At 41.8% G+C, this 25,919-nt stretch overlaps 2 protein-coding genes across 3 annotated transcripts; both read right to left on the minus strand.

The window, feature by feature from the left end:
- Positions 1–6,078: 6,078 nt before the first annotated feature.
- LOC149972346 (sodium/potassium-transporting ATPase subunit gamma-like) lies at positions 6,079–10,024 on the minus strand. Its single transcript, XM_090218146.1, has 6 exons — positions 9,789–10,024; positions 8,417–8,454; positions 7,505–7,540; positions 7,245–7,319; positions 6,889–6,920; positions 6,079–6,190 (listed from the first exon to the last, which is right to left on the minus strand). The coding sequence occupies exons 1-6, from the start codon at positions 9,908–9,910 to the stop codon at positions 6,158–6,160; spliced, it is 336 nt and encodes a 111-aa protein (XP_090074272.1). The 5' UTR covers positions 9,911–10,024; the 3' UTR covers positions 6,079–6,157.
- Positions 10,025–10,334: 310 nt separating this feature from the next.
- Positions 10,335–25,654, minus strand: LOC110503567 (FXYD domain-containing ion transport regulator 6). 2 transcript variants are annotated; one of them, XM_021581961.3, is made up of 7 exons: positions 25,125–25,654; positions 16,352–16,405; positions 14,404–14,460; positions 14,193–14,285; positions 14,066–14,108; positions 13,912–13,961; positions 10,335–13,693 (listed from the first exon to the last, which is right to left on the minus strand). In XM_021581961.3, the coding sequence occupies exons 2-7, from the start codon at positions 16,398–16,400 to the stop codon at positions 13,644–13,646; spliced, it is 342 nt and encodes a 113-aa protein (XP_021437636.1). In that variant the 5' UTR covers positions 16,401–16,405; positions 25,125–25,654; the 3' UTR covers positions 10,335–13,643. The 2 variants fall into 2 exon arrangements, with proteins under 2 accessions (XP_021437636.1, XP_021437637.1); XM_021581962.3 differs by having other exon boundaries at positions 14,211–14,285; positions 25,125–25,615.
- Between the last annotated feature and the right edge of the window lie 265 nt (positions 25,655–25,919).

The raw sequence follows: 25,919 nt of genomic DNA on the forward strand, positions 1-25,919 counted from the left end.
AATTTTGGCCCATTCCTCCTGACAGAGCTGGTGCAACTGAGTCAGGTTTGCTGGCACACACTTTTTCAGATCTGACCACAAAATTTCTACAGGATTGAGATCAGAGCTTTGTGATGGCCTCTCCAATACCTTGACTTTGTTGTCGTTAAGCCATTTTGCCACAACTTTGGAAGTATGCTTGTGGTCATTGTCCAATTGGAAGACCCATATGCGACCAAGCTTTAACTTCCTGACTGATGTCTTGAGATGCTGCTTATATATATTCACATAATTTTCCGACCTCATGATGCCATCTATTTTGTGAAGTGCACCAGTCCCTGCTGCAGCAAAGCACCCCCACATCATGGTGCTGCCACCCCCGTGCTTCACGGTTGGGAAGGTGTTCTTTGGCTTGCAAGCCTCCCCCTTTTTCCTCCAAACATAACAATGGTTATTATGGCCAAACATTTTTATTTTTATTTCATCAGACTAGAGGACATTTTTCCAAAAAGTATGATCTTTGTCCCCGTGTGTAGTTGCAAACCGTAGTCTGGCTTTTTTTTATGGCGGTTTTGGAGCAGTGGCTTCTTCCTTGCTGAGTGGCCTTTCAGGTTAAGTCGATATATTACTCATTTTACTGTGGATATAGATACTTTTGTATCTGTTTCCTCCATCATCTTCACAAGGTCCTTTGCTGTTGTTCTGGGATTGATTTGCACTTTTCACACCAAAGTACGTTCATCTCTAGGAGACAGAACGCGTCTCCTTACTTTTTTTGTCTTGGCTGATTTCTTTTGATTTCCCCATGATGTCAAGCAAAGAGGCACTGAGTTTGAAGGTAGGCCTTGAAATACATCCACAGGTACACCTCAAATTGACTCAAATTATGTAAATTAGCCTATCAGAAGCTTCTAAAGCCATGACATCATTTTCTGGAATTTTCCAAACTGTTTAAAGGCACAGTCAACTTAGTGTGTGTAAACCTCTGAGCCACTGGAATTGTGATACAATGAATTATAAGTGAAATAATCTGTCTGTAAACAATTGTTGGGAAAATTACTTGCGCCATGCACAAAGGAGATGTCCTAACCGACTTGCCAAAACTATAGCTTGTTAACAAGATATTTGTGAAGTGGTTGAAAAACGAGTTTTAATGACGCCAACCTAAATGTATGTAAATTTCTGACTTCAGCTGGATATGTGCAGTGGCATATACAGTGCATTCGGAAAGTATTCAGACCTCTTCAGTTTTTCCACATTTTGTTACATTACAGCCTTATTCTAAAGTTGATAAAATATTTTTTCCCTCATCAATCTACACACAATACCCCTTAATGACAAAGCAAAAACAGGTTTTTAGATGTTTTTTCAAATTTGTAAAAAAATTAAAAACAGATACCTTATTTACATAAAAATTAAGACCCTTCCCTATGATACTCGCATTGAAGGTCCCCGAGAACACAGTTGCCTACATCATTCTAAGGATCGGACCCTTTTTAAATGTTTGCCTAAAACGACATACACAAATCTAACGGCCTGTAGATCAGGCCCTAAAGCAAAGACAGGCATTTTCCTGGCACAGTTTTAAAGGAAACACTTCGAAGTTTGTATAAATGTGAAAGGAATGTAGGAGAATATAACACATTAGATCTGGTAAAAGATAATACAAATAAAAAAAATAATTTAAAAAATTGTACCATCCTCTTCAAATGCAAGAGAAAGGCCATAATGGATTATTCCAGCCCAGGTGCAATTTACGTATTGTCCACCAGATGGCAGCAGCGTATTGCAAAAATGTTGGTCTGATTCACTGAACCATTGCATTTCTGTTATTTTTTTTATCAAGACTGCCCAAATGTGCCTAATTTGTTTATTAATAACTTTTTATGATCAAAACTGTGCACTCTCCTCAAACAATAGCATGGTATTATTTTACTGTAATAGCTACTGTAAATTGGACAGTGCAGTTAGATGCACAAGAATTTAAGCTTTCTGCCAATATCAGATACAGTGCCTTGCGAAAGTATTCGGCCCCCTTGAACTTTGCGACCTTTTGCCACATTTCAGGCTTCAAACATAAAGATAGAAAACTGTATTTTTTTGTGAAGAATCAACAACAAGTGGGACACAATCATGAAGTGGAACGACATTTATTGGATATTTCAAACTTTTTTAACAAATCAAAAACTGAAAAATTGGGCGTGCAAAATTATTCAGCCCCCTTAAGTTAATACTTTGTAGCGCCACCTTTTGCTGCGATTACAGCTGTAAGTCGCTTGGGGTATGTCTCTATCAGTTTTGCACATCGAGAGACTGACATTTTTTCCCATTCCTCCTTGCAAAACAGCTCGAGCTCAGTGAGGTTGGATGGAGAGCATTTGTGAACAGCAGTTTTCAGTTCTTTCCACAGATTCTCGATTGGATTCATGTCTGGACTTTGACTTGGCCATTCTAACACCTGGATATGTTTATTTTTGAACCATTCCATTGTAGATTTTGCTTTATGTTTTGGATCATTGTCTTGTTGGAAGACAAATCTCCGTCCCAGTCTCAGGTCTTTTGCAGACTCCATCAGGTTTTCTTCCAGAATGGTCCTGTATTTGGCTCCATCCATCTTCCCATCAATTTTAACCATCTTCCCTGTCCCTGCTGAAGAAAAGCAGGCCCAAACCATGATGCTGCCACCACCATGTTTGACAGTGGGGATGGTGTGTTCAGCTGTGTTGCTTTTACGCCAAACATAACGTTTTGCATTGTTGCCAAAAAGTTCAATTTTGGTTTCGTCTGACCAGAGCACCTTCTTCCACATGTTTGGTGTGTCTCCCAGGTGTCTTGTGGCAAACTTTAAACGACACTTTTTATGGATATCTTTAAGAAATGGCTTTCTTCTTGCCACTCTTCCATAAAGGCCAGATTTGTGCAATTTACGACTGATTGTTGTCCTATGGACAGAGTCTCCCACCTCAGCTGTAGATCTCTGCAGTTCATCCAGAGTGATCATGGGCCTCTTGGCTGCATCTCTGATCAGTCTTCTCCTTGTATGAGCTGAAAGTTTAGAGGGACGGCCAGGTCTTGGTAGATTTGCAGTGGTCTGATACTCCTTTCATTTCAATATTATCGCTTGCACAGTGCTCCTTGGGATGTTTAAAGCTTGGGAAATCTTTTTGTATCCAAATCCGGCTTTAAACTTCTTCACAACAGTATCTCGGACCTGCCTGGTGTGTTCCTTGTTCTTCATGATGCTCTCTGCGCTTTTAACGGACCTCTGAGACTATCACAGTGCAGGTGCATTTATACGGAGACTTGATTACACATAGGTGGATTGTATTTATCATCATTAGTCATTTAGGTCAACATTGGATCATTAAGAGATCCTCACTGAACTTCTGGAGAGAGTTTGCTGCACTGAAAGTAAAGGGGCTGAACAATTTTGCACGCCCAATTTTTCAGTTTTTGATTTGTTAAAAAAGTTTGAAATATCCAATAAATGTCGTTCCACTTCATGATTGTGTCCCACTTGTTGTTGATTCTTCACAAAAAAATAAAGTTTTATATCTTTATGTTTGAAGCCTGAAATGTGGCAAAAGGTCGAAAAGTTCAAAGGGGCCGAATACTTTCGCAAGGCACTGTATGTCTATGTCCTGGGAAATGTTATTGTTACTTACAACCTCATGCTTATCACATTAGCCTACATCTGCTCAACCGTCCCGCAGGGGACCCACCAATCCTGAAGAAGTTTGAAATGGAAGAAGTTTGGAACCACCAAGACTTCCTAGAGCTGGCCGCCTGGCCAAACTGAGCAATTGGGGGAGGGAGGTGAACAAGAACCCGATGGTCACTCTGACAGAGCTCCAGAGCTCCAGAGACAACGCAGGAGTGGCTTCGGGACAAGTTTTTGAATGTACTTGAGAGGCTCAGCCAGAGCTTGGACTTGAACCCTCAAACATCCCTGGAGAGACCTGAAACTTGCTGTGCAGCAACTCTCCCCATCGAACCTGACAGAGCTTGAGAGCATCTGCAGAGAAAAATGGGAGAGAATCCCAAATACAGGTATTCCAAGCTTGTAGCGTCATACCCGAGACTCGAGGCTGTAATCGCTGCCAAAGGTGCTTCAACAAAGTACTGAGTAAATAGTTATGTAAATGTCATATTTCAGTTTTTTTATGGGGTATTGTGTGTAGATTGATGAAGGGAAAAAAACGATTTCATCAATTTTAGAAGAAGGCTGTAACCTAACAAAATATGGAAAAAGTCAAGGCGTCTGAATACCTTCCGAAGTCATTGGGTGCAACACATTTCACGTCGTCTAGGCCTCATCTTTAGCCTAGGTGTCACGCCCTGACCGTAGAGAGCTTTTTATGTCTCTATTTTGGTTTGGTCAGGGTGTGATTTGGGTGGGCATTCTATGTCCTTTTTCTATGTTTTGTATTTCTTTGTTTTGGCCGGGTATGGTTCTCAATCAGGGACAGCTGTCTATCGTTGTCTCTGATTGGGAACCATACTTAGGTAGCTTTTTCCCACATGGGTTTTGTAGGTAGTTATTTTCTGTTTAGTGTTTGCACCTTACAGGACTGTTTTGGTTTCATTTATTCTCTTGTTACTTTGTATTAGTGTTCAGTTCAATAAACAATCATGAACACTTACCACGCTGCGCTTTGGTCCGACTACTCTTCCTCATCCGAAGACAAAAATCGTTGCACTAGGCATGGTCTACGGTCAGTGACATTGGAAACTGTACAATAACATCCATTACTCTAACTTAGACTACATAGGCTAATAATGATGTGACTATAAAATAGGTCAAATAAAAAAATTGGTAGAGGTAGTCACTATCTAGGCTATTTTAGGCCTGCCTATGACATGGGAATTCATGGAAAGGATAGCACATAAAAGATGGGATGATTTGTAATAGCTGAGACTCTATGCCACAATTTTGGCTGTTTTGTAAAATGTCCATAAGATATTCATTCACCCATTTAGCCTACAGGGTAGGTGTGTGTGTTCCTGCCTGTGTGCATGCATGAGCGTGTGTGTGTGAGAGAGAGAGGGTGATCAAGAACACGTTGAAAGAGAGCGAAAGATTATGTTCACAATATAATGATGACAGCTAAATTAGTGGGTATGTGTATGTATGTGTGTGTTTGTACGCCCTAACACAGTGTGGCTGTTGTGGGGGTGGAGGATGGTGTTTACAGAAGGACACTGCTAAGCCTACTGGTCTATTAAAATGCGCAACAGAAACCGTTTACTCCAAACGCTCGCACAACGTTTCGTAAAAGCTGTTGGGTTCTTAAAAAAACGGAAATTGTAGTTCATTTTAATTTTATGGTTTCCGCTCATTGCCTTTCCAATCCGAATAGTGTACGAAGTGTTTGGCACAAGCTGCACACATCTGTAAATGAACAATTCTTCCACGCTCCAAAGCGGAAGTAAGTTCCATCCAACTTCTTCCACCCGCTTTTTTTGTGTGTTTTTTTTTATTTTTAATTAAGGACACGACTGAACTACACTTTCGGAACTCAACAGCTTTCGGATTAAACAGATGAAACGTTTTGCAATGGAATCTGGCTAACGGTAGTTTTTCAGGTGTGATAAATAGCGCAAGACAAGTCTATGGCCATGGCCAAATAATATGTTTTGCTGCCATCTTGTGGCCACATATGTTACATGTATGGATGGGACAGTCTCCAACTTCATTCATTACCGAAACAATTGAGAGGCGACAGCAGGGTTTGAACCATCACATTTTATGGTTACTGGGCACTTAACTTTCTGAGCCATTTAATATCGAGACCACTTGGCAGTGGCTCATTGTAGGCTTCTGCTAACACGGAGGCTATAGAACTAGTTGGCTAGTCAGTATATGCCTAACACCATAGAGTTACAATCCCAGTGACTACTTTGCATTTTAGCAGATGCTCTTATCCAGAGCGACTTACAGGAGCCATTCGGGTTAAGTGCCTTGCTCAATGGCGCGTGGACAGATTTTTCAAACGCTCTTCACGGATAGGCTACCTGGCCGTCCCGGTAGAACACCCTAACACATTCACACGGGTTGATTTTCAAACATACTTTGTAGTAAAACACAGGACAGCGACAGTGGGTCCACAGTTTATCAATACAAAAAGGAATGCAGCCTCACACATTACAGTCAACAACATACAAGCGCCCAGCCGTCCTACGCTAGGGGTTTCTCTTCGACCTTTCTTTCCTGGAACACACATAGCAGAGGGACAAGACGTTAACAACAGAGCTCACTGGATCTTCACTGGATATTCTCTTGTGGAAATAGTGACTGTTACAATGCCATTTATATTCCTCCCTTCAGGTGTAGTAGATCTAACATAGACAAGTATTTAACTTGTGGATTTTGGTACGACTGTAAATGAATGCCTGAATTACTGGTACTATTACATATAGTAGTAATATGTATAACTGATTCATTAGGAGTACGGTATTGTACAGTACATTGTGGACCATGATTCCTCATTCATGAATAATCTCGTATTCTTCCAGTACCCAAGAAACACTTGGAGGAGAGAAGTCAAGGCAGAAATGACTGAGAGCTGCCACAACTGGTGTGACCTGGAAAAATGTGTCCCAAACCGAGTGAGATGGAGGGCATTCATCAACGGCCTACGCTCCTTATAGGAGCCAAGCTCTTCAGCCAAGTTTGTCTTCAAGACCCCTTACTCTATGTCTCAAAATGACCAGCAGATGTCACTTAAATACTGCTTCACAAACTGCTTTCTCTGAGAGCAACTTGCTCAATGGATCCCTACGGTTTCTTCAACACCACATATTCATTGATTGACCGGTGGAGGAGGGATGTGGACTGCCTCTCATACTCAAGATGTAGCCTATATCTCCTCTTATTTGTATTCCATTGTCTGATATGAGGACACTCACCCCGGGCTTTCCACACCTGCGGATTTTGTTGCCTAGGGGATGAGAGAGAAAACCAATCAGTGAGTAATGATGATGCAGCCTATTACAGCACTCCCCATGCCCCCAGACAGCAAGGTAATAGAGAACACTATCGATAAATTGGTTTAAGGTGGGGTTGTTTAATCGCTTTAAATCAGTCAGGTTGGAGAGAGTGCACACACACACACACGCACACACACATACACACACACACACACACACACACACACACGCACACACACACACACACACACACACACACACACACACACACACACACACACACGCACACACACACGCACACACACACACACACACAGTCTGGCCTGGAGACTCACTGGCCAGCAGGAGAACCGACAGGATCATGATGACTGCAACGAAGGTCAGACCTCCAATACGAAGAGTCTGGTAGTCTACAACACAGAGGACACACTCATCATAAGCTCACCTATGGTAACATATCTCTCTCTGTCTGTCTGTCTCTCTGTCTCTCTGTCTCTCACTCATTCTCTCCGTGCCATTAGGCATTATGAAATTACCAAATGACTATCTTCATCAGAAAACCATTTTTGTGCAGTATCATTTTGTTGTCTCTTACCATACACAAATTCTGCATCAGGGTCGTACTCGGGAGCTGAGGAGAGAGCAGAGAACACAAGATAAGATCCAAGAGGATATCCACACTCTACAGGCCGGTACACTCAGAGGAGTGACAGAAATAGAATAGACAGAGAAACGTACTGTTGTCCCAGCCCTGTGGCTGTTTTTGCCATCTGGGGGGCCTAGGTTTGGGGGCTACCAAAAAACACCTGAGGTACCTTATTGCTATTATAAACAGGTTACCAACGTAATACGAACAGTAAACAAGTGGTTTTGCGTCATACCCGTGGTATATTGTCTCATTTTCAGTACCATGGTTTTCAGCCAATCAGCATCCAGGGTTCGCACGACCCGGTTTCTAACAATATAAGACCGACTCAAAAGTAAACCTGGCCCACAGAAAGTCAAGGTAAATCTCCCAGAGCAGATCACACCAATATGTTGTTTCTCACTCGGTCAACGGGAGGCAGTAGTGACAGAGTGGTTTGTTTGAGTTTGTGAAGGTGCTTTGGGATATGTACTGCAGTGCACTGCGGAGCTAGTAAATAGTAAATGAATGTTTACTATGTGGCTAGAACAATGAGCTAGCACATGATTCCCTGTGGCGTTCTGCCCGTTACCTGACTGGCTAATGATGTACATGAAACATGATCAGGCCACAGGTTGTGGCTATTGCCTGATAAACCCATGGTATAACAGAGACCTGAGACCGGAGGGGACACCTATGGGCATGATCTCCAGGTTGTAAATCTTTTTTTGTGTGTGTATATAGGACAAATGAAATGTATAATGGAAAATCATCATGAACTATAATATAACAAGGAGAGTCAAAACGTTAAACTTCTCGGGGGACAAAACGGGCTATTTGTGTCTAGTACCGGTAATTGAAATTCAGTGATGTAAAACGTACCTCCGGCGGCAGACATGATGGCTGGTCTGTGTGAGTGGCTGTTAGGATGAAGGAAATGAGCATGAGATATACAAAAGCTATATCCATGTCTACAATAACATTTGCTGGGTCCCTAGTCATTCATTGTAGTATAGTATGCTTAGAAAATCTGTTTTTGGTTTCACACCAGCATCGCTGACGGGGTAAAATGAGTCAATATGTAACATATTTTTGTTTGTCTAGTTAGCAAATAATTTATGTCAGTAGCATTACCAATGAAAACAGGAATTCTGTTAGTTCTGAAACCCACTGTCTCGTGGTTATGGATTCAGACAGATTACAATTCAATAATCTGTTTTTAATACATCTGGGGAATGTTTTTTTAAGGGTTTTATCCAGCTTATATGAAAGTCTGTTGACAGGTTTAGGAACTCTAGAAGTCCAAACAAATTGGTTTCGCTGGTTCTTCATATTTAGCCTTGATATCTGACTAATTGCTAGAGAGGGTAGTAAAGATATTGATTTACACACACACACACACACACACACAGTACACAGTACACTGTTCTGTTCTTTTGATCTAAATCTCTGTGCCTTTAATCATTAACTTACATGGATTGTAAGATCCAAATATCCCTGAGTCCATTTTGTTCGGACAGTCTCACGCGTGTGTAAGTACTAGTTGTGAAATATGTGACAGTGTATGTGCCTGTGTGTAAACGTACGTGTTCAAGTATTCTGTGTGTGTGGTTTTTCGATGCATGTGTGACATACTTTAGCAACTGCCTAAACGTCAACTCATTAACCTTGACACCCCCTACAATCACCCTCTGAAAGGCATTCATTCATGTGGGACAAGAATATTACTGCTTTACATGTCCTCAATATGGGATTGTTATTATTTTTTTACTCTGCGTCGTTGGGAAGGGCTCATGAAGCAAGCATTTTGCGCTAAAGTTTACCACCGTTGCGTTCGGCGCATGTGACAAATAACATTTGGTGTGATTTGTAGAGCACCCTGACAAAAGTCAACATCAATAAAAGCTTATCGCTTGTCCGATAATGTTATACAGTGTCATTTTAGACCAGTACAGTTTTCCCTTCCCACTGATCAATATAAATGTATAGAAGAGTAATACACCATGTTATTGATATGATAAAGTTTGGAATCAAAAGCAGATGATGCATGAAAAGCTGGCCCTTTCCCCAACTCCACAGTATTTCCAAACTAGCGAGCAGTGATTGCTTATGAGTTAAATAAACGATAATTCAACAAGTAGGTATACACTCATCCAACAAGTACTCCTCGGTATCACCGAGTATTATGTATTTGAAGCACCGACGGTCTATCAATCTCTAGCCATTACATTCGGGAGATCCAGGCTGGACTCACCTGTGGTGTTGGGAGGCTCCTCTGGGTATGTGAGATCCTCTCAGTTGTGCCTCCTTCTGCCTCTTGTAGCCAGCTGCAGTCCAGTCACCTCCTTCCTCGTCTACCCCCCCCCCCCCCCCCATAATTCAGCCTGTCCGGCCTTACGGCCTTCCCTACCCCACCAGCCATCCATTTACATGTTTATAGGCCTATAAAGCGTGGCCTTCAGAGCCGATATATAGTGTGAGATGGTAACCTTTGGAATCATTTGAGGCGCAGTGTGTTCACATTACTGTGACTAACCTAGGAGGAAATGCACGCCACTTTGTACCCTACTTTTGAAGTAGCACTCCCGCAACCTTGATTGACTTTGAGTTAGAAATGGGCAGGTTTATTGCACTGTCATTGTGTTGTAGTTCTTGGTAGTGTGACTTTGTAGCTTACCACAATTATGAACAGAATCAGAATCAGTGGTTGGTGGCTATTTTTCTCCAAATAAGTCAACTACACATGTAAACCATAACATTACAACTAAAACTGTAGAAGTAAACAAATAGGGGAAGGTTATTGGCGATAGACTCTTTTATTTCGATGTCAAAAGCACAAAATACAGCTATACAGTACAACCTCGTGCACAGAGTGAACAGAGCTAGTTACTTATTGTCGTGACAGTGTGTTTTGTTGTTGTTGCTGTTGTTGGTTGTAACAATGACACTCTGCATAAGACTCCATGCATCTGACCGCGTGACCGTAAGCTTTTACCTGACGTCTGACACAGAGCAAATGATCTTTTCCTTTGATTTCCTTCACCTAATTCTGGCGGCTAAAACTATGACTCTGGCACACTTAGTATCTACACACACTCTCTCAGTCACACGTAAGACCCGCTCTCTCACTAACTAAACGCATGGTCGATCACACAACGCTCAACCGGCTACCGTAACCTCTCAACTAAACAATGAGAGGACACAGATTTGCCGCACTGGTGTGGGTGTGGGAACCGTCCAATCATAGCCTGCCTCTGAGGGCGGTAATCGCCCCGGCTCGGCCAATGACAGAGCAGGAGACTAGATTGGACGGTTGTCTAGGACAAGGCAGTGATACAGCTGATGTAGGAGCTCACTTCACTACAGTGACTACTGTTGGTGAGCTCCTAGTTAACTCTGATGCATTCTTGTGCTTGGTCAGCAAACTGTGGCAGTTGCATTCTCGTGTGCGTGAGGCACAACACAGCCAAATTACACACAACCTCTCAGACACACATACAAACCACCCAAACTCATGTACCCACACATGCACACATATATTGAAATATATATAGCTAGAACTGTATACTGTGTATAGGGTATTTATACTAGTATATATTACATGTACATTACAGTTCAAAAGTTTTGGGACAAATGTCCTTGTTTAAAAAAAAAAAAAAAAAACATTTTTTTGTCCATTAAAATAACCTCAAATTGATCAGAAATACAGTGTCGACATTGTTAATGTTGTGAATGACTATTGTAGCTGGAAACGTCTGATTTTTAATGGATATCTACATAGGCATACAGAGGCCAATTATCAGCAACCATCACTCCTGTGTTCCAATGGCACATAGTGTTAGCTAATCCAAGTTTATCATTTTAAAAGGCTAATTGATCATTATAAAACCCTTTTGCAATTATGTGAGCACAGCTGAAAACTGCTAAAAGCTCAAACTGGTCTTCTTTAGACTAGTTGAGTTTCTGGAGAATCAGCATTTGTGGGTTCGATTACAGGCTCAAAATGGCCAGAAACAGTTTGTCTAGTTTGAGAAACAGATGCCTCACTGGCAGCTTTATTAAATAGTACTCACAAAACACCAGTCTCAACGTCAATGGTGAAGAGGCGACTCCAGGATGCTGGCCTTCTAGGCAGAGTTCTTCTGTCCAGTGTCTGTGTTCTTTTGCCAATCTTAATATTTCATTTTATTGACCAGTCTGAGATATGGCTTTTTCTTTGCAACTGTGCCTAGAAGACCAGCATCCTGGAGTTGCCTCTTCACTGTTGACGTTGAGACTGGTGTTTTGCGGGTACTATTTAATGAAGCTGCCAGTTGAGGACGTGTGAGGGGTCCATTTCTCAAACTAGTCACTCTAATGTACTTGTCCTCTTGCTCAGTTGTGCACCGGGGCCTCCCACTCCTGTTTCTATTCTGGTTAGCGCCAGTTTGTGCTGTTCTGTAACGGGAGTAGTACACAGCGTTGTATAAGATCTTCAGTTTCTTGGCAATTTCTCACATTGAATAGCCTTAATTTCTCAGAACAAGAATAGACTGACGAGTTTCAGAAGAAAGTAATTTTTTTCTGGCCATTTTGAGCCTGTAATCGAACCCACAAATGCTGATGCTCCATATACTCAACTAGGTTAAAGAAGGCCAGTTTTATTGCTTCTTTAATTAGGGTCAACAGTTTTCAGCTGTGCTAACATCATTGCAAAAGGGTTTTCTAATGATCAATTAGCCTTTTAAAATGCTTAACTTGGAATAGCTAACACAACGTGCCATTGGAACACAGGAGTGATGGTTGCTGATAATGGGCCTCTGCACTCCTATGTAGATATTCATTAAAATAATGTGCAGTTTCCAGCTACAATATTCATTCACAACATTAACAATGTCTACACTGCATTTCTGATCAATTTGATGTTATTTTAATGGACATAAAATGCACTTTTCTTTTAAAAAAAAAACAAGGACATTTCTAAGTGACCCCAAACTTTTGAAAGGTAGTGTATATATTGTATATAATCTACCACGTGATAAACGTCATTAAGGACAATTGTTACAAGAGTGAAAGTGATAATAACAACTCTGATAAAATATAGCAAACAGTAAACTCTAGAACCTAAAGACGATAGAAACACAGAATATAAGCTAAACACAAACACGAACAACATTTCTTGACACATCTCTAATTATTAAGAACTGTGGTAAAGGCGATCTGCAAAAAGGTGTCACTGGCTAAGACGACAAACTGGAGACCGACTGTCGCAGAAAGGCACAGGTACACACGAGATCACTGAGACACGTACACGGGCACAGAGCACGGAACAATAGGTTCAAGGTTGATTTACATCTGCATTATCCCCCCCCCCCCACCCACCTCTACACACTCCTATCCCTTGTCCTGTGGTCGCACAGTATTCCTGTTGCATCGTCTTCATTCTTCACAATTCTTCTGCATCATCTTTGTCAGCGTCATCATCTTTGTTGCCATCGTCATCATCATTATTGTGTTGGTCCTTAGGTAGTGGTTCACAGTGGTGTAAAGTACTTAAGTAAAAATACTCTAAAGTACCACTTAAGTACTTTACTATTTATATTTTTGACAACTTTGACTTTTACAGCTAAAGAAAACAATGTACTTTTTACTCCATACATTTTCCCTGACAACCAAAAGTACTCGTTACATTTTGAATGCTTAACAGAACAGTAAAATTGTCCAATTCACACATTTTAAGAGAACATCCCTGGTCATCCCTACTGCCTCTGATCTGGCGGTCTCACGAAACACAAATGCTTTGTTTGTAAATGATGTCTGAGTGTTGAACTGTGCCCATGACCATCCTGGTTTGCCTAATATAAGGAATTTGAAATGATTTATACTTTGATATATTTTTGAGATTACATTTACTTTTGATACTTAAGTATATTTAACATCAAATACTTTTGGACTTTTACTCAAGTAGTATTTTACTGGGCGACTTTCACTATTACTTGAGTCATTTTCTATTAAGGAGTCTTTACTTTTACTCAAATATGACAATTGGGTACTTTTTCCACCACTGGTTGTTCAGTGGCAGATATGGTTGATCGTCAGTCAGGTGGGGAGGCAGTCTGGTTGGGCTGACTCAGTTCTCAGCCTTTGCTTCAGGCTCGGGCTCTGGCTCCGGCTCCTTAGCTGTGTTCGGACAGAAGAGGGGGAATCAAGGAAACTCATATGACCTCATGAAAAGTCATCGAGGTTGGAGTAGTCATTTCAAAGTGGCCGAAACATAGGGGGAACCTAGGCATCGACTACGAAGAATCATTCCCAATGGTTGAACACATCTATGGATTGGTGTCAAGGTTGTTCCAGTGGGTGTGTGAGGGGTGAGTGGGTAGAGACAAATCTCTCACCTTTGGACACGATCAGGGTCTCTGCCGTAGCCTCTTCGTCTCCAGGGGCCCTGCGATAGACATTGGATGTCATGGTGACCAGAGATGGAGAACACAGCCCCATAACAACAGAGCAGAAATATAATCGACCAATCAGGCACAATTGCTGACTTACTTGAGCTTCTTCTCCTGATTGGGACAGCAGCGACATTTTCGGCCTAGAACGCACAACAAGTCATGATCATGATCTTAAAATCAACAATCAAAGAGCCAATAAGTATGTGTGGCGTAGTTAGACTTACTGAAGTATGAAGACTTACTGAGGATGAGGAGGATGCCCAGCGCGAAGAGTACCACACCAAAGACCAGTCCACAGATCCGCAGGCTATGATAGTCTACACAGACACACAGAGAGGAGGGACGGCTACTTATGAAAGTCTTCTTTCATGGCTATTGCAACATTGTCAGTTGATGGGGAAGAGCATCAAGACCCACTTACAGGGGTCTACTTACCATAGACAAATGGGTCCACCTCTTTCTTCTCCTTTTCACCATCTGAAAATACAGGCACTGAGAAAGGCAAGGAAATTAGATACAAGCCATATAGAACATCTAACGATCGTAGCAGTTTTCAATGCTGTACATACCTAGTAGTATAATGGGGCTAACATGGTTAAACACATTGATTACAGACAGGCTACTCACCCTCGGCACATGGGTCTGCGACTGCTGAGAGAGAGCGAGAGAGCGAGAGAAAGAGAGCAAGAGAGAAAGCTTGGATAGGGATCTTGACAGGTTACGGTATTCACATCCAGAGCTTGGATAGGGATCTTGACAGGTTACGGTATTCACATCCAGAGCTTGGATAGGGATCTTGACAGGTTACGGTATTCACATCCAGAGCTTGGATAGGGATCTTGACAGGTTACGGTATTCACATCCAGAGCTTGGATAGGGATCTTGACAGGTTACGGTATTCACATCCAGAGCTTGGATAGGGATCTTGACAGGTTACGGTATTCACATCCAGAGATTGGATAGGGATCTTGACAGGTTACGGTATTCACATCCAGAGATTGGATAGGGATCTTGACAGGTTACGGTATTCACATCCAGAGCTTGGAAAGGGATCTTGACAGGTTACGGTATTCACATCTAGAGATTGGATAAGGATCTTGACAGGTTACGGTATTCACATCCAGAGCTTGGATAGGGATCTTGACAGGTTACGGTATTCACATCCAGAGATTGGATAGGGATCTTGACAGGTTACGGTATTCACATCCAGAGCTTGGATAGGGATCTTGACAGGTTACGGTATTCACATCCGGTTGTGCAATGGCACTGGCCTTGTGGATGATTTGTTGTATGGACTACCTCAGTTACCTCCCCGTCCTCCTCCTCCTCCCCTACTCTATTCTTTCAACCCTCGCTCCCTGTGTCAATTCATTTCCTAAATTCCCCAGTACACAAACACTGTCTGGCCCAGTGCACAAACCCCAGACTTTATATCTGCTCCACAACCCCATTGTGTGTGTGTGTGTGTGTGTGTGTGCGCGCACTCTACTCAGCATGTATACTCATATCAACAGACAGAGAGTCACACTGAATGGGGAGTGAGTGCACGAAAAACAAGGAATTATAGTGGGAGGGAGATTAATGGAGGAAAATGTACATCTGGAGACGGAGAAAGGGAAGAGGATTAATGGAGGAAAATGTATAGTCTGGAGACGGAGACGAGAGACAAAAGAAGAAAGGAGGAAAGGAAGAGAAACCAGAACAGACGGTGTGAACAAAACACAGATGAAAGGATGGAGGGGATACGGGGAGAAGAAAGGAGGGCAGGAAAAGAGGGAGGTGGAAAAGAATGTGAACTGAAGACAGGTGGGAAAAAGCCAAAGCAATAGAATGTGGAAGGTTCGTCCGATTGGCAGACAAACAAAAGTCTGGATAACACCAGATGACATGGATGGCTCAGTTGCTCTCTCCAGTGATGTACTGAACCCATGACTTCAAACTTAGAATCTTAATGGCATAATAATGTGTGTGTGTGTGGCAGAGTTACAGTTAATGCATGTGTGTGTGTGTCATGGCCTAAATATACTTGTGATATGGAGTATATTACATAGTACTTGGAATTTACAGTATAGTACATTATACTTGGGATATACAGTATAGTACATTATACTTGGGATATACAGTATAGTACATTAAACTTGGGATATACAGTATATTACATTATACTTGGGATATACATATCAACACACAGACACACTGTACTACGCATGCAAATGAAGGAAGCCTCAGGCTCTAGAACAAGTCAGTCCATTAATGTTCAGTCAAAACCCCATGCCTGCCATGTCATGCCATGGCCCTCCCCCTGTGTCTCCTGCCTCTCTGTGGATAGAGCAGTAGTGGTGTTGGTGGTAGTGGTGTTAGTGGTGGTGGAGGGGGCACTTACCAGCCACATACACCAGGAGTGAAAAGAGGAAGAACAGAACAGTTTCCATGGTAACTGCAGAAAGAGAGAGAGAAAGAAATAGAGCGAGAGAGAACTGTGTTAGTTGGTTGCATGCCACGCACATACACACCAAGACACACATGCTCACACAGACACATATGCAAGGTTGGAAAACAGCCCCCACATCACCCGTCTATTGAACCAACCTGTTGTGTAACCCACTAAACTTTATTCTTATGACATAACATTAAATGAAACATACACTGGTAGATAGATAATGATACTAAATCAGGCAGCTGTGAGCCCCAATGCCTGCAGACAGATTGGTATTGGTCCATTCATTTTTTACCAATCAAGTGTCTATTTTTCAGAAACATTCTCAAACCAGTACTACACATACATCTTGGTGGGAATAGAAACTAGATGTAAAAGTTGCCAAGCTGCCAGAGTTATGAGAGTAATGGGTTGAAGATGGGCCCACTACAGACAAAAGACAAGATGGTTACAATACCACAGTAGATTCAGGCTTTTTATGGAAAGAAACTTGCCCTCCAGGCAAAGAGATGACACCAATCCCTCCATCGTTTTTCCTCTCCTCTCCTCTCTTTTCCCGTCTCTCTTTCCATCTCTGTTCTCCATGTTCTGTGCCCCACTTCCCATGGAGCGTATTCTTTATTGATACCACCATGAAGATTGCAAGGGGAGAGAACACATTCGTCTAAACAGGACCCAAGCCATTAGCATAGCATCACAGTCCAGATGCTGCTTGTCCACTGTTCACCTCCAAACTCCCTTAAAGACCTTGCCCTTGAAACAGCTTTAAGTGGCGAGCCCAGCCCCATGGTCACAGGGTTGACGTTTTTTCTGGGAGGAGTCATGTTCTGGATGCAGGTCATTTCCTTAATGATAGGGCACTTAGTAATTGGGTAACAAATGGCCTAATGAACTGGTGGAGAGTGGCTTCAGAGCACACATTATGTTGGTCATGTTGAATGCAGGCAATTATTCACTGATCTACACGTTTTGCATATTTGTCATTCATGGCATTAAGAGCAACGCATGCAAAAGCCAAACTGACTTCTCAGTCGAGTACAGTAAGTCTCTACACACAGTTACGTGGATTCATTTTAGTCCGTAAACTGGCTGCATGTTTTACCTGGTTGCATGTTATCACAATTCTACCCGGTAACAGTATGTGTGCTTAATATGCCTGCTGTTTTCTATATCCAGACAGGTTCTGGGTTATGACTGGGACCATAGCACTCAACCACCAGTCACCACAGAGCAAACATTAGTGGGTTGTTATGTCTGGCTCTGTGATGTTGCGTCTACTCCCACCACCCTCCATAGCTGCACTAAATAGGACAATGTTGCATTCATGATCCTCTCATTCAGTCAGTCACCACCCATCCCAGGCCCTATAACCCTGGGCTACTCATAAGCAGGGGATACACAGGCAGGGAGGAAGTCTACAGAGTGGATGAGGATGTGTGGTGAAGGGTAATAGACATCAACAGATGTGGCCGAGGTCTTCTCCGAGAGGGGGGCGGGTTCATCTGAGTGGTGATTGAGGCTTAACAGCTGCTACAACCTCAACACCGTCAAGCGCCGTTGTGACTTTTGACTTTACACCCTCTCGTTGTTCAACACAGCATTCCTATCCTCTTCCTTATTCAATCATCACATCCTGTCCTTTTTACCCATCTGATAGATATATAGATATAGATAAAATATATATATATATAAAAATATACAGTATGTTAATTTGAAGTCAGAAGTTTACATACACCTTAGCCAAATGCATTTAAACTCAGTTTTTCACAATTCCTGACATTTAATTAGAGTAAAAATTCCCTATCTGAAGGTCAGTTAGGATCACCAATTTCTTTAAAAAATGTGAAATGTCAGAATAATAGAGAGAGAATGATTTATTTCAGCTTTCATTTCTTTCATCACATTCCCAGTGGATCAGAAGTTTACATACACTCAATTAGTATTTGGTAGCATTGCCTTTCAATTGTTTAACTTGGGTCAAACGTTCCGGGTAGCCTTCCACAAGCTTCCCACAATAAGTTGGGTTAATTTTGGCCCATTCCTCCTGACAGAGCTGGTGTAACTGAGTCAGGTTTGTAGGCCTCCTTGCACGCACACTCTTTTTCAGTTCTGCCCACAAATTTTCTATAGGATTGAGGTCAGGGCTTTGTGATGGCCAGTCGAATACCTTGACATTGTTGTCCTTAAGACATTTTGCCACAACTTTGAAAGTATGCTTGGCGTCATTGTCCATTTGGAAGACCCATATGCGACCAAGCTTTAACTTCCTGACTGATGTCTTGAGATGTTGCTTCAAAATATCCACATAATTTTCTCTCCTCGTGATGCCATCTATTTTGTGATGTGCACCGGTCCCTCCTGCAGCAAAGCACCCCCACAACATGATGCTGCCACCCCCTTGGTTCATGGTTGGGATGGTGTTCTTTGGCTTTTTCCTCCAAACATAACGATGGTCATTATGGTCAAACAGTTTTATTTTTGTTTCATCAGACCAAAGGACATTTCTCAAAAAAGTACAATCTTTGTCCCCATGTGCAGTTGCAAACCGTAGTCTGTTTTTTTATGGTGGTTTTGGAGCAGGGGCTTCTTCCTTGCTGAGCGGCCTTTCAGGTTATGTCGATATCGGACTCGTTTTACTGTGGATATTGATACTTTTGTACCCGTTTCTTCCAGCATCTTCACAAGGTCCTTTGCTATTGTTCTGGGATTGATTTGCACTTTTCACACCAAAGTACGTTCATCTCTAGGAGATAGAATGCATCTCCATCCTGAGTGGTATGACGGCCGTGTGGTCCCATGGTGTTTATACTTGCGTACTATTGTTTGCACAGATGAATGTGGTACCTTCAGGCGTTTGGAAATTGCTCCCAAGGATGAACCAAATTTGTGGAGGTCTATAATTTTGTTTCTGAGGTCTTGGCTGATTTCTTTTGATTTTCCCATGATGTCAAGCAAAGAGGCACTGAGTTCGAAGGTAGGCCTTGAAATACATCCACAGATACACCTCAAATTGACTTAAATGATGTCAATTAGCCCATCAGAAGCTTCTAAAGCCATGACATAATTTTCTTAAATTTTCCAAGCTGTTTAAAGGCAGTCAACTTTGTGTGATACAGTGAATTATAAGTGAAATTATCTGTCTCTAAACAATTGCTGGAAAAATGACTTGTATCATGTACAAAGTAGATGTCCTAACCAACTTACCAAAACTATAGTTTCTTAACAAGAAATGTGTGGAGTGGTTGAAAACGAGTTTTAATAACTCCAACCTAAGTGTATGTAAACTTCCGACTTCAACTGTATGTATGTATGTATGTATGTATGTATGTATGTATGTATGTATGTATGTATGTATGTATGTGTGTGTGTGTGTGTGTGTGTGTGTGTGTGTGTGTGTGTGTGTGTGTGTGTGTGTGTGTGTATGTATGTATGTATGTATGCATACATGTATGCATGTAGAGAGGGAGGCATAGAGGACCCCACTTAGAACTCTTACACATAAGCTACCTTGCTAATGGTACTGATAGCGCGTTAACATAGCAAAGGTAAAGGCGAAGTGACACCTTGGATGACATTTAGGGGGATTAGGCACCCTTATCAAAGCTCCAGACTTCTACTACTAGTCTACACTATGTTAGACACAATCAAAACACAGGACTGAGCAGCACAGTACAAGCTATTAGTCCAACCAGAACTAAGTATTTATATTCAAAACCCTTTTAACCTTTTCAACAAGCTGATAAGGAGGGATAGGAAAAGGCTGACAGCGAATGGGGCGAGGGAGGAGGCTGGGGCATGATAGCAAATACAAGCCACTGAGGTCAATTCAGTAGTGTTTACCTCAGAGTTGAATATTATGGCTCTGCAATATTGCCTAAAAATCATATTTCCAATTTTTTATAATGGCCGATTCACAATCTATACTGTACCTCTAAATAAACGTTGTTGCACAATTCAAGGTCAAATGCACCGTATTTCAAACAGTCAGCAATAATCTAATTGAATTAAGGGCTTTTGAAATTATACTTAGGCAACATTTTCCAGAATCAACCTTCATTGATACTCCTATTTAGTAGTGTCTGTTCTGCGCGCAATTTGAAGAGGTGGGACATAACAAACTTATGGTTAGAAAGGTTAACGTCTCCTCTATTACAGTAAAATAATGTCTCCATGTGTTGCGGTGTCCGTATGACCGATTCTGTTGGAACAAACCTCAAATGCAAATAGCGAGTGGAAACCGCTTGTCAGAGAGGAAGAAGTGATCCCTCATCTTTGTTTTTTGTGAGTGGCAAGGGGAGGGACTTGGTGTGTGGGTGTGGACATAGGAAGGTGCACACAGCACAGAAGGAGCGAAGGAGACGAGACCAAAAAAGACAACGTAAGAACAAGCGGACATAAACGCTCATGAAAACAAAACAAATGTAAAAATGTGAATCTTGCCATACAGGCATTTGGAATCGCACTAAAACATGCATTCTAAATAATTGAGTTAATTCTATACGTCGCCTAGCCCTAACTGACAGTGAGGAATGACCTGCTGTCCACTGTCTAACGATCAGGACCAGAGGGCAAGAAAAACATAATGTCAATAGTCTGAAATTCCACCCAGTGGGAAAGTGCAATTCAACCAGTTCTACCTCTCAGATCAGAGGTTGACAATTTGGCCATATCTCTAAGAATCCCGTGGGAAAGCTGCTGTTGGGGTGTGGCACCGCCAGCCAGGCCAGCGCTAGTGACACAGACACTCGAGTTCACCTCCCTCGCTAGAAATGAGAAGTGCCACCCGATTCACTGGCCTCTATGCCTCTCCTTAACCCACTTTTGTCACGCCATTGTTTGTATGTGTCACGTTTCAGTCCCATGGTGCTGCCAGCACCTCGCTTTGTCTGAGCTAGGAGGGGGATGGGTAGAGCAGAGGGGGGAAGGGCAGGCAGAAACGGAGGCAGAAGCAGCGGCATCCTGGGGTGACGTCGGTGTGGACATCTACAGAAGCAACAATCCCCAGGGAGGGAGCTATGACTCGAGCCCAAGACCATGAATGATGAATTATGCATGTGGAAGAAGACATCGGAATGAACGTCATAGTGGAAATGATGTCGTGTGTTGTGACCCGTTGTTTATCTTCCTTCTCTGTGTGAGTGTGAATCTTTTCACACCTCAACGCTCGCGCCTTTGTTTGCGAGTGTCTAGGCCATGATCTTAGAAAGAAAATGGTTCCAAAAGGGTTCCATGTAGATCACTTTTTGGTTCCGTGGTTCTACGTGGAGCTCAAACTGTTAAGGGTTGTACATGGGACTCGAAAGGGTTCTACTTGTTACCAAAAAGGTTTCTTCAACGGGTACTCCTATGAGGACAGCTAAAGAACCCGTTTAAATCCTAGATGGCACTTTTTTTTCTAAGAGTTTAGAGTGTATGGTTGTGTGAAATGAAAGTTGGGAGCATTGTGATCGAACTGCTGGAGCATGATTCCTCTATGGATCTTACCCATTATTGTTATTTCTATGTCAATTTGGTACTGATCGCTATTTCTCTGGGACACCCAGACTCATGTAAAAGTTCCCATATCTACAGTGGCAAAATGTGAAACATTTGGAAATACCTGGATTTCTGCCTAAATTGGTCATCAAATTTCATCTGATCTCCATCTAAGTCACAACAGTAGACAAAACACAGTGCGCTTAAACTAATAACACACAAATGATTGAATCTTTCTTGTCTATATTGAATACATCAGTTAAACACTCACAGTGTAGGTTGGGAAAAAGTATGTGAAGCCCTAGGCTAATGACTTCTCCAAAAGCTAATTGGAGCCAGGAGTTAGCTAACCTGGAGTCCCAATCAATGAGACGAGATTGGAGATGTTGGTTAGAGCTGCCTTGCCCTATAAAAAACACTCACAAAATGTGAGTTTGCTATTCATAAGAAGCATTGCCTGATTTGAACCATGCCTCGAACAAAAGAGATCGCAGAAGACCTCAGATTAAGAATTGTTGAATTGCATTAAGCTGGAAAGGGTTACAAAAGTATCTCTAAAATCCTTGATGTTCATCAGTCCACAGTAAGACAAATTGTCTATAAATGGAGAAAGTTCAGCACTGTTGCTACTCTCCCTAGGAGTGGCCGTCCTGCAAAGATTGCTGCAAGAGCACAGCACAGAATGAGGTTAAGAAGAAGCCTAGTGTCAGCTAAAGACTTACAGAAATCTCTGGAACAATGCACCTTGGTATACAATGCATCTCTGGAACAATACACCTTGGTATAGATTCTACAAGTGTCTGGGCATTGTCATCCTATGGAGGCATAGCCATAATCATCCTGGAAGAGATGAATAGAAATGGTTCACCAGAATGGCTATGATTTTATTGCCGTTTACCATGCCAGGAAAAAGCAACCCACACCAGAGCTTCCAGAACTCTCATTTACTCAAGTGTTTCCTTTATTTTGGCAGTTACCTATAGCTCTCCACAATGTCGCTGCCTCTGATTAGCTCTCAGGCGTGTGTGTGCGTGCCACATCTGTCGCTTTACTACAACTTTCTCATTCTCATTATGTGTTCCAGACGTATTATAATACAACCCAAATTGAACAAGCAAATGATGAATTAGCACAAAATACAGGGCATCAAGATCCTTTCCGGAGCAAGACCCATGCCTTATGGCTTAGCATCTTTGCCATCACCGTGATTGTAAATCTCCATGACAACAAGACATTGGACGTGCCTACTGCCATGGTATTGCTATGGCAACTGTTTCCATCAGCTGACTACTATTCGAAGTACCAAATACTGTCGGTGAGGGATGTGTGCCGAGTTGGAGGGAGGTGGGCTCGAGATGGTATTGTCATGAAAAACTTCAGTACGTGAGAAGAGAAGAAAGGGGTGGGACACAGTGATGAGATTCAATCGTTAATTAATCCTTGTTCACGCTCAACATAAGCCTTTATACAATGGGGTCGTTCCACTAGAAGAGTGCCTTTTCATATTTTAAGTAGAAATTGTGCAGTAATATTTAATTTAAATCTATTATATTAAGCTCCCTTTAATTAATACAGACCACATGTCAAATTCCATAAATCAGATTTTTATCATGAAAAAAAAGATTTGCTAAAGTAACAAAATTCTGCCTTTTGACATGCCCCTCAGCGCACCCTCTGACTTCTAGGAAGATTTTAACCCACGTAACTCCCAACATTTCTCCAGGTTTTCCCCCATCATTGTAAAGCCCTAGTTATTTTGTTGCTTTGAGATCAACCCTGCTCCGTGAACTGAACTCTCGTTTTAATATGGTGAAACCATTTATTTTTTAAATATATTTTTTCAAAAGAAACATTGCACATCTAACAATCAAATCATAGTGTTAAGGCAGGTGAGCTGGTTCTACTCCTTTTGGACATGTTCGGGTATTTTGTGGTGGAAAACTGAGCGGGTCGACCATAATACATTACCCACAAAGACCGGCTACAAATGAACATATTTTTATGAAGCTTGCATTCAACTGCCGCTCCCTGTTGCACACAGCAAGCTTCGATTCCCCCTGTCACAGGGGCATATATGGCTTATTTAAGATTAAATCATCAAACCTGTTACTTTATTTGGCACTTAATAAGCGCTTAATATTCATTTTTCAATTTAACTTCTTGAAATGCTAAAACGTATTTTACATTACGTTTACATTATGTCGACCGTGTTGTTTCTGAAATAATGTTAAAATAAGGTGAAATAAAAACATTTTGGGACTTAATTACACTACCCAAAAGGTAATCATTTGGTGGAACGCCCCTACCGCTCATGACAACCAGATGAACGAACACAAGTGCCTCAGTTTAATTATTGTAGGCTACCTACCACATATCCATCATCCACAGATAAGCTTTTTTCGCGCACCCGACCACTGCCCAAAATGGAGACTGGGAGGGACACTAACTCACGAATAATTGTATCAGTTGGTATATTATAGCATTGCTTATAGTGTGTCTCTGGTGTTACCTACATTACGACATAGCCGTAGTTTGCGTAACTGTGCATGAGTGTGTTTTAGAATTTGCAAAGGCGAGATAGTGTAGCTAGCTGATCATGGACACCGTGCCTGGCGCGAGCTCCGCGAGTCTGCCACTTTCACCGATCCTAACCTGTGGCTTTACCACTAGACTTGCCAGTATTGTGGACAGGGGAGTATTCAGGCGCTTCAAATAATTCGTTCTACATACCATTTAGACCTATTTGGCCTAGGACTAATTATACAAACGGTTGAATATTGTGTGCCTGCCCTGCACGAGACGACTTGGCTGAACTAACATCATACTGTGAAAAGGACACACCCTCACGGCACTAGAATCTATTGCATACAAAAACAAGTCGAGACCTTCATAGTTTAGGCCTATTTGAAAAAAGAATAATGCTCTTACAGACGTTATTTTTGTAAAATAAAATGCAATGTGTGAATATATATATATTTTATATCCATCATGCAACTTATATTATGCATGCATAGGCCTATACAAATTGAGACAAGTTCTCAATACATTATTCACATCAATATTTCAGGAAATTAAATGTTGCCTATATTATTTATTAGCCAATACATCCCACTCATTTGACCAGATACCAGATTCCAAATATTTAGCTCCAACTAGGCAGACAATAACACACTGTAGACATGAGAACGCACGCGCCCCTTTTGAATTATGTCGAAAAACAAACATGCCCAATTAATCTTCTTACCTCTTTCTATTTTCTTGACGTTGGGTTACAAATTGATTGACCCCAATCCAATCCACGACAATGATCAGCTTCTTCTCGCAAAGCGTAATTATTGTTTCAATTTTTATAATCTGTGCCTTCTCACTGTTCAATTGCAGTCCCACGAAGGTTTCTTGATCGTCTCTCGCACTTAGAATGCAAAACGTAAAAATAGTTTGCCAATATCTTTGTTGGAGAATCTCAATGTTTCTTCTGTTTGTATTGATTACAAAAGGTCTCTTGATGTCTATCACGTTCTTTCTGTCTGTCTGTCTCCCACTCTCTCTACCTCACACACACGACCCACTGTTGATGTTCGTGAGCATCTAGCCATCTACCCGTAGCTTTCGGCGCGCCAACCGGTTACAAATATACACTGATTGTGTTTTTGATGTAAGCTACAGTGTAGCCTGGGTTGAAACCATCAGTATTGGGAGACTGGAGAGAGAGAGAGATTGACATTAGGGAGCAGTAGAAATGTACACAATTGTTACCTGGAGGAAGAATGGGGGGGGGGGGTCATGATTTTTCAATTTCAGTCAGGGGGAGGGTTTAGTCTTTTTTTTAAATTTAGTCCAGGGGAGGGTTATGTGATTTGAAATCAATGAAATGTCATATTGCTCATGTTTGAGAAGAAAGAAAGAAAGAAAGAAAGAAAGAGAAATTTACATTAGGGAGCAGTCACAATGTCTGGGGGAGGGTTTAGTCTTTTTTTAAATTTAGTCCAGGGGAGGGTCATGTAATTTGTAATTGATCAAATTGATCAAATGTTGTATT

Source organism: Oncorhynchus mykiss, chromosome 24 (genome assembly GCF_057628025.1).
Source record: "Oncorhynchus mykiss isolate SJ-2025 chromosome 24, ASM5762802v1, whole genome shotgun sequence".
Taxonomy (NCBI): Eukaryota; Metazoa; Chordata; class Actinopteri; order Salmoniformes; family Salmonidae; genus Oncorhynchus; species Oncorhynchus mykiss.

Bases quoted from the DNA above. Each gene is read 5' to 3' on its own strand.
- LOC149972346 (XM_090218146.1), bottom strand. From the start codon at position 9,910: ATGGGGGGGGGGGGGGGGGTAGACGAGGAAGGAGGTGACTGGACTGCA. The intron at 8,455-9,788 runs GTGAGTCCAGCC...TCATCCTAACAG, and splicing joins GGAGCCTCCCAACACCACAG to CCACTCACACAGACCAGCCA. The intron at 7,541-8,416 runs GTACGTTTTACA...CTCTCTCCTCAG, and splicing joins CATCATGTCTGCCGCCGGAG to CTCCCGAGTACGACCCTGAT.
- LOC110503567 (XM_021581961.3), bottom strand. From the start codon at position 16,400: ATGGAAACTGTTCTGTTCTTCCTCTTTTCACTCCTGGTGTATGTGGCT. The intron at 14,286-14,403 runs GTAAGTAGACCC...GTGTCTGTGTAG, and splicing joins GGTGGACCCATTTGTCTATG to ACTATCATAGCCTGCGGATC. The intron at 13,694-13,911 runs GTGAGAGATTTG...GTCCGAACACAG, and splicing joins GACCCTGATCGTGTCCAAAG to CTAAGGAGCCGGAGCCAGAG.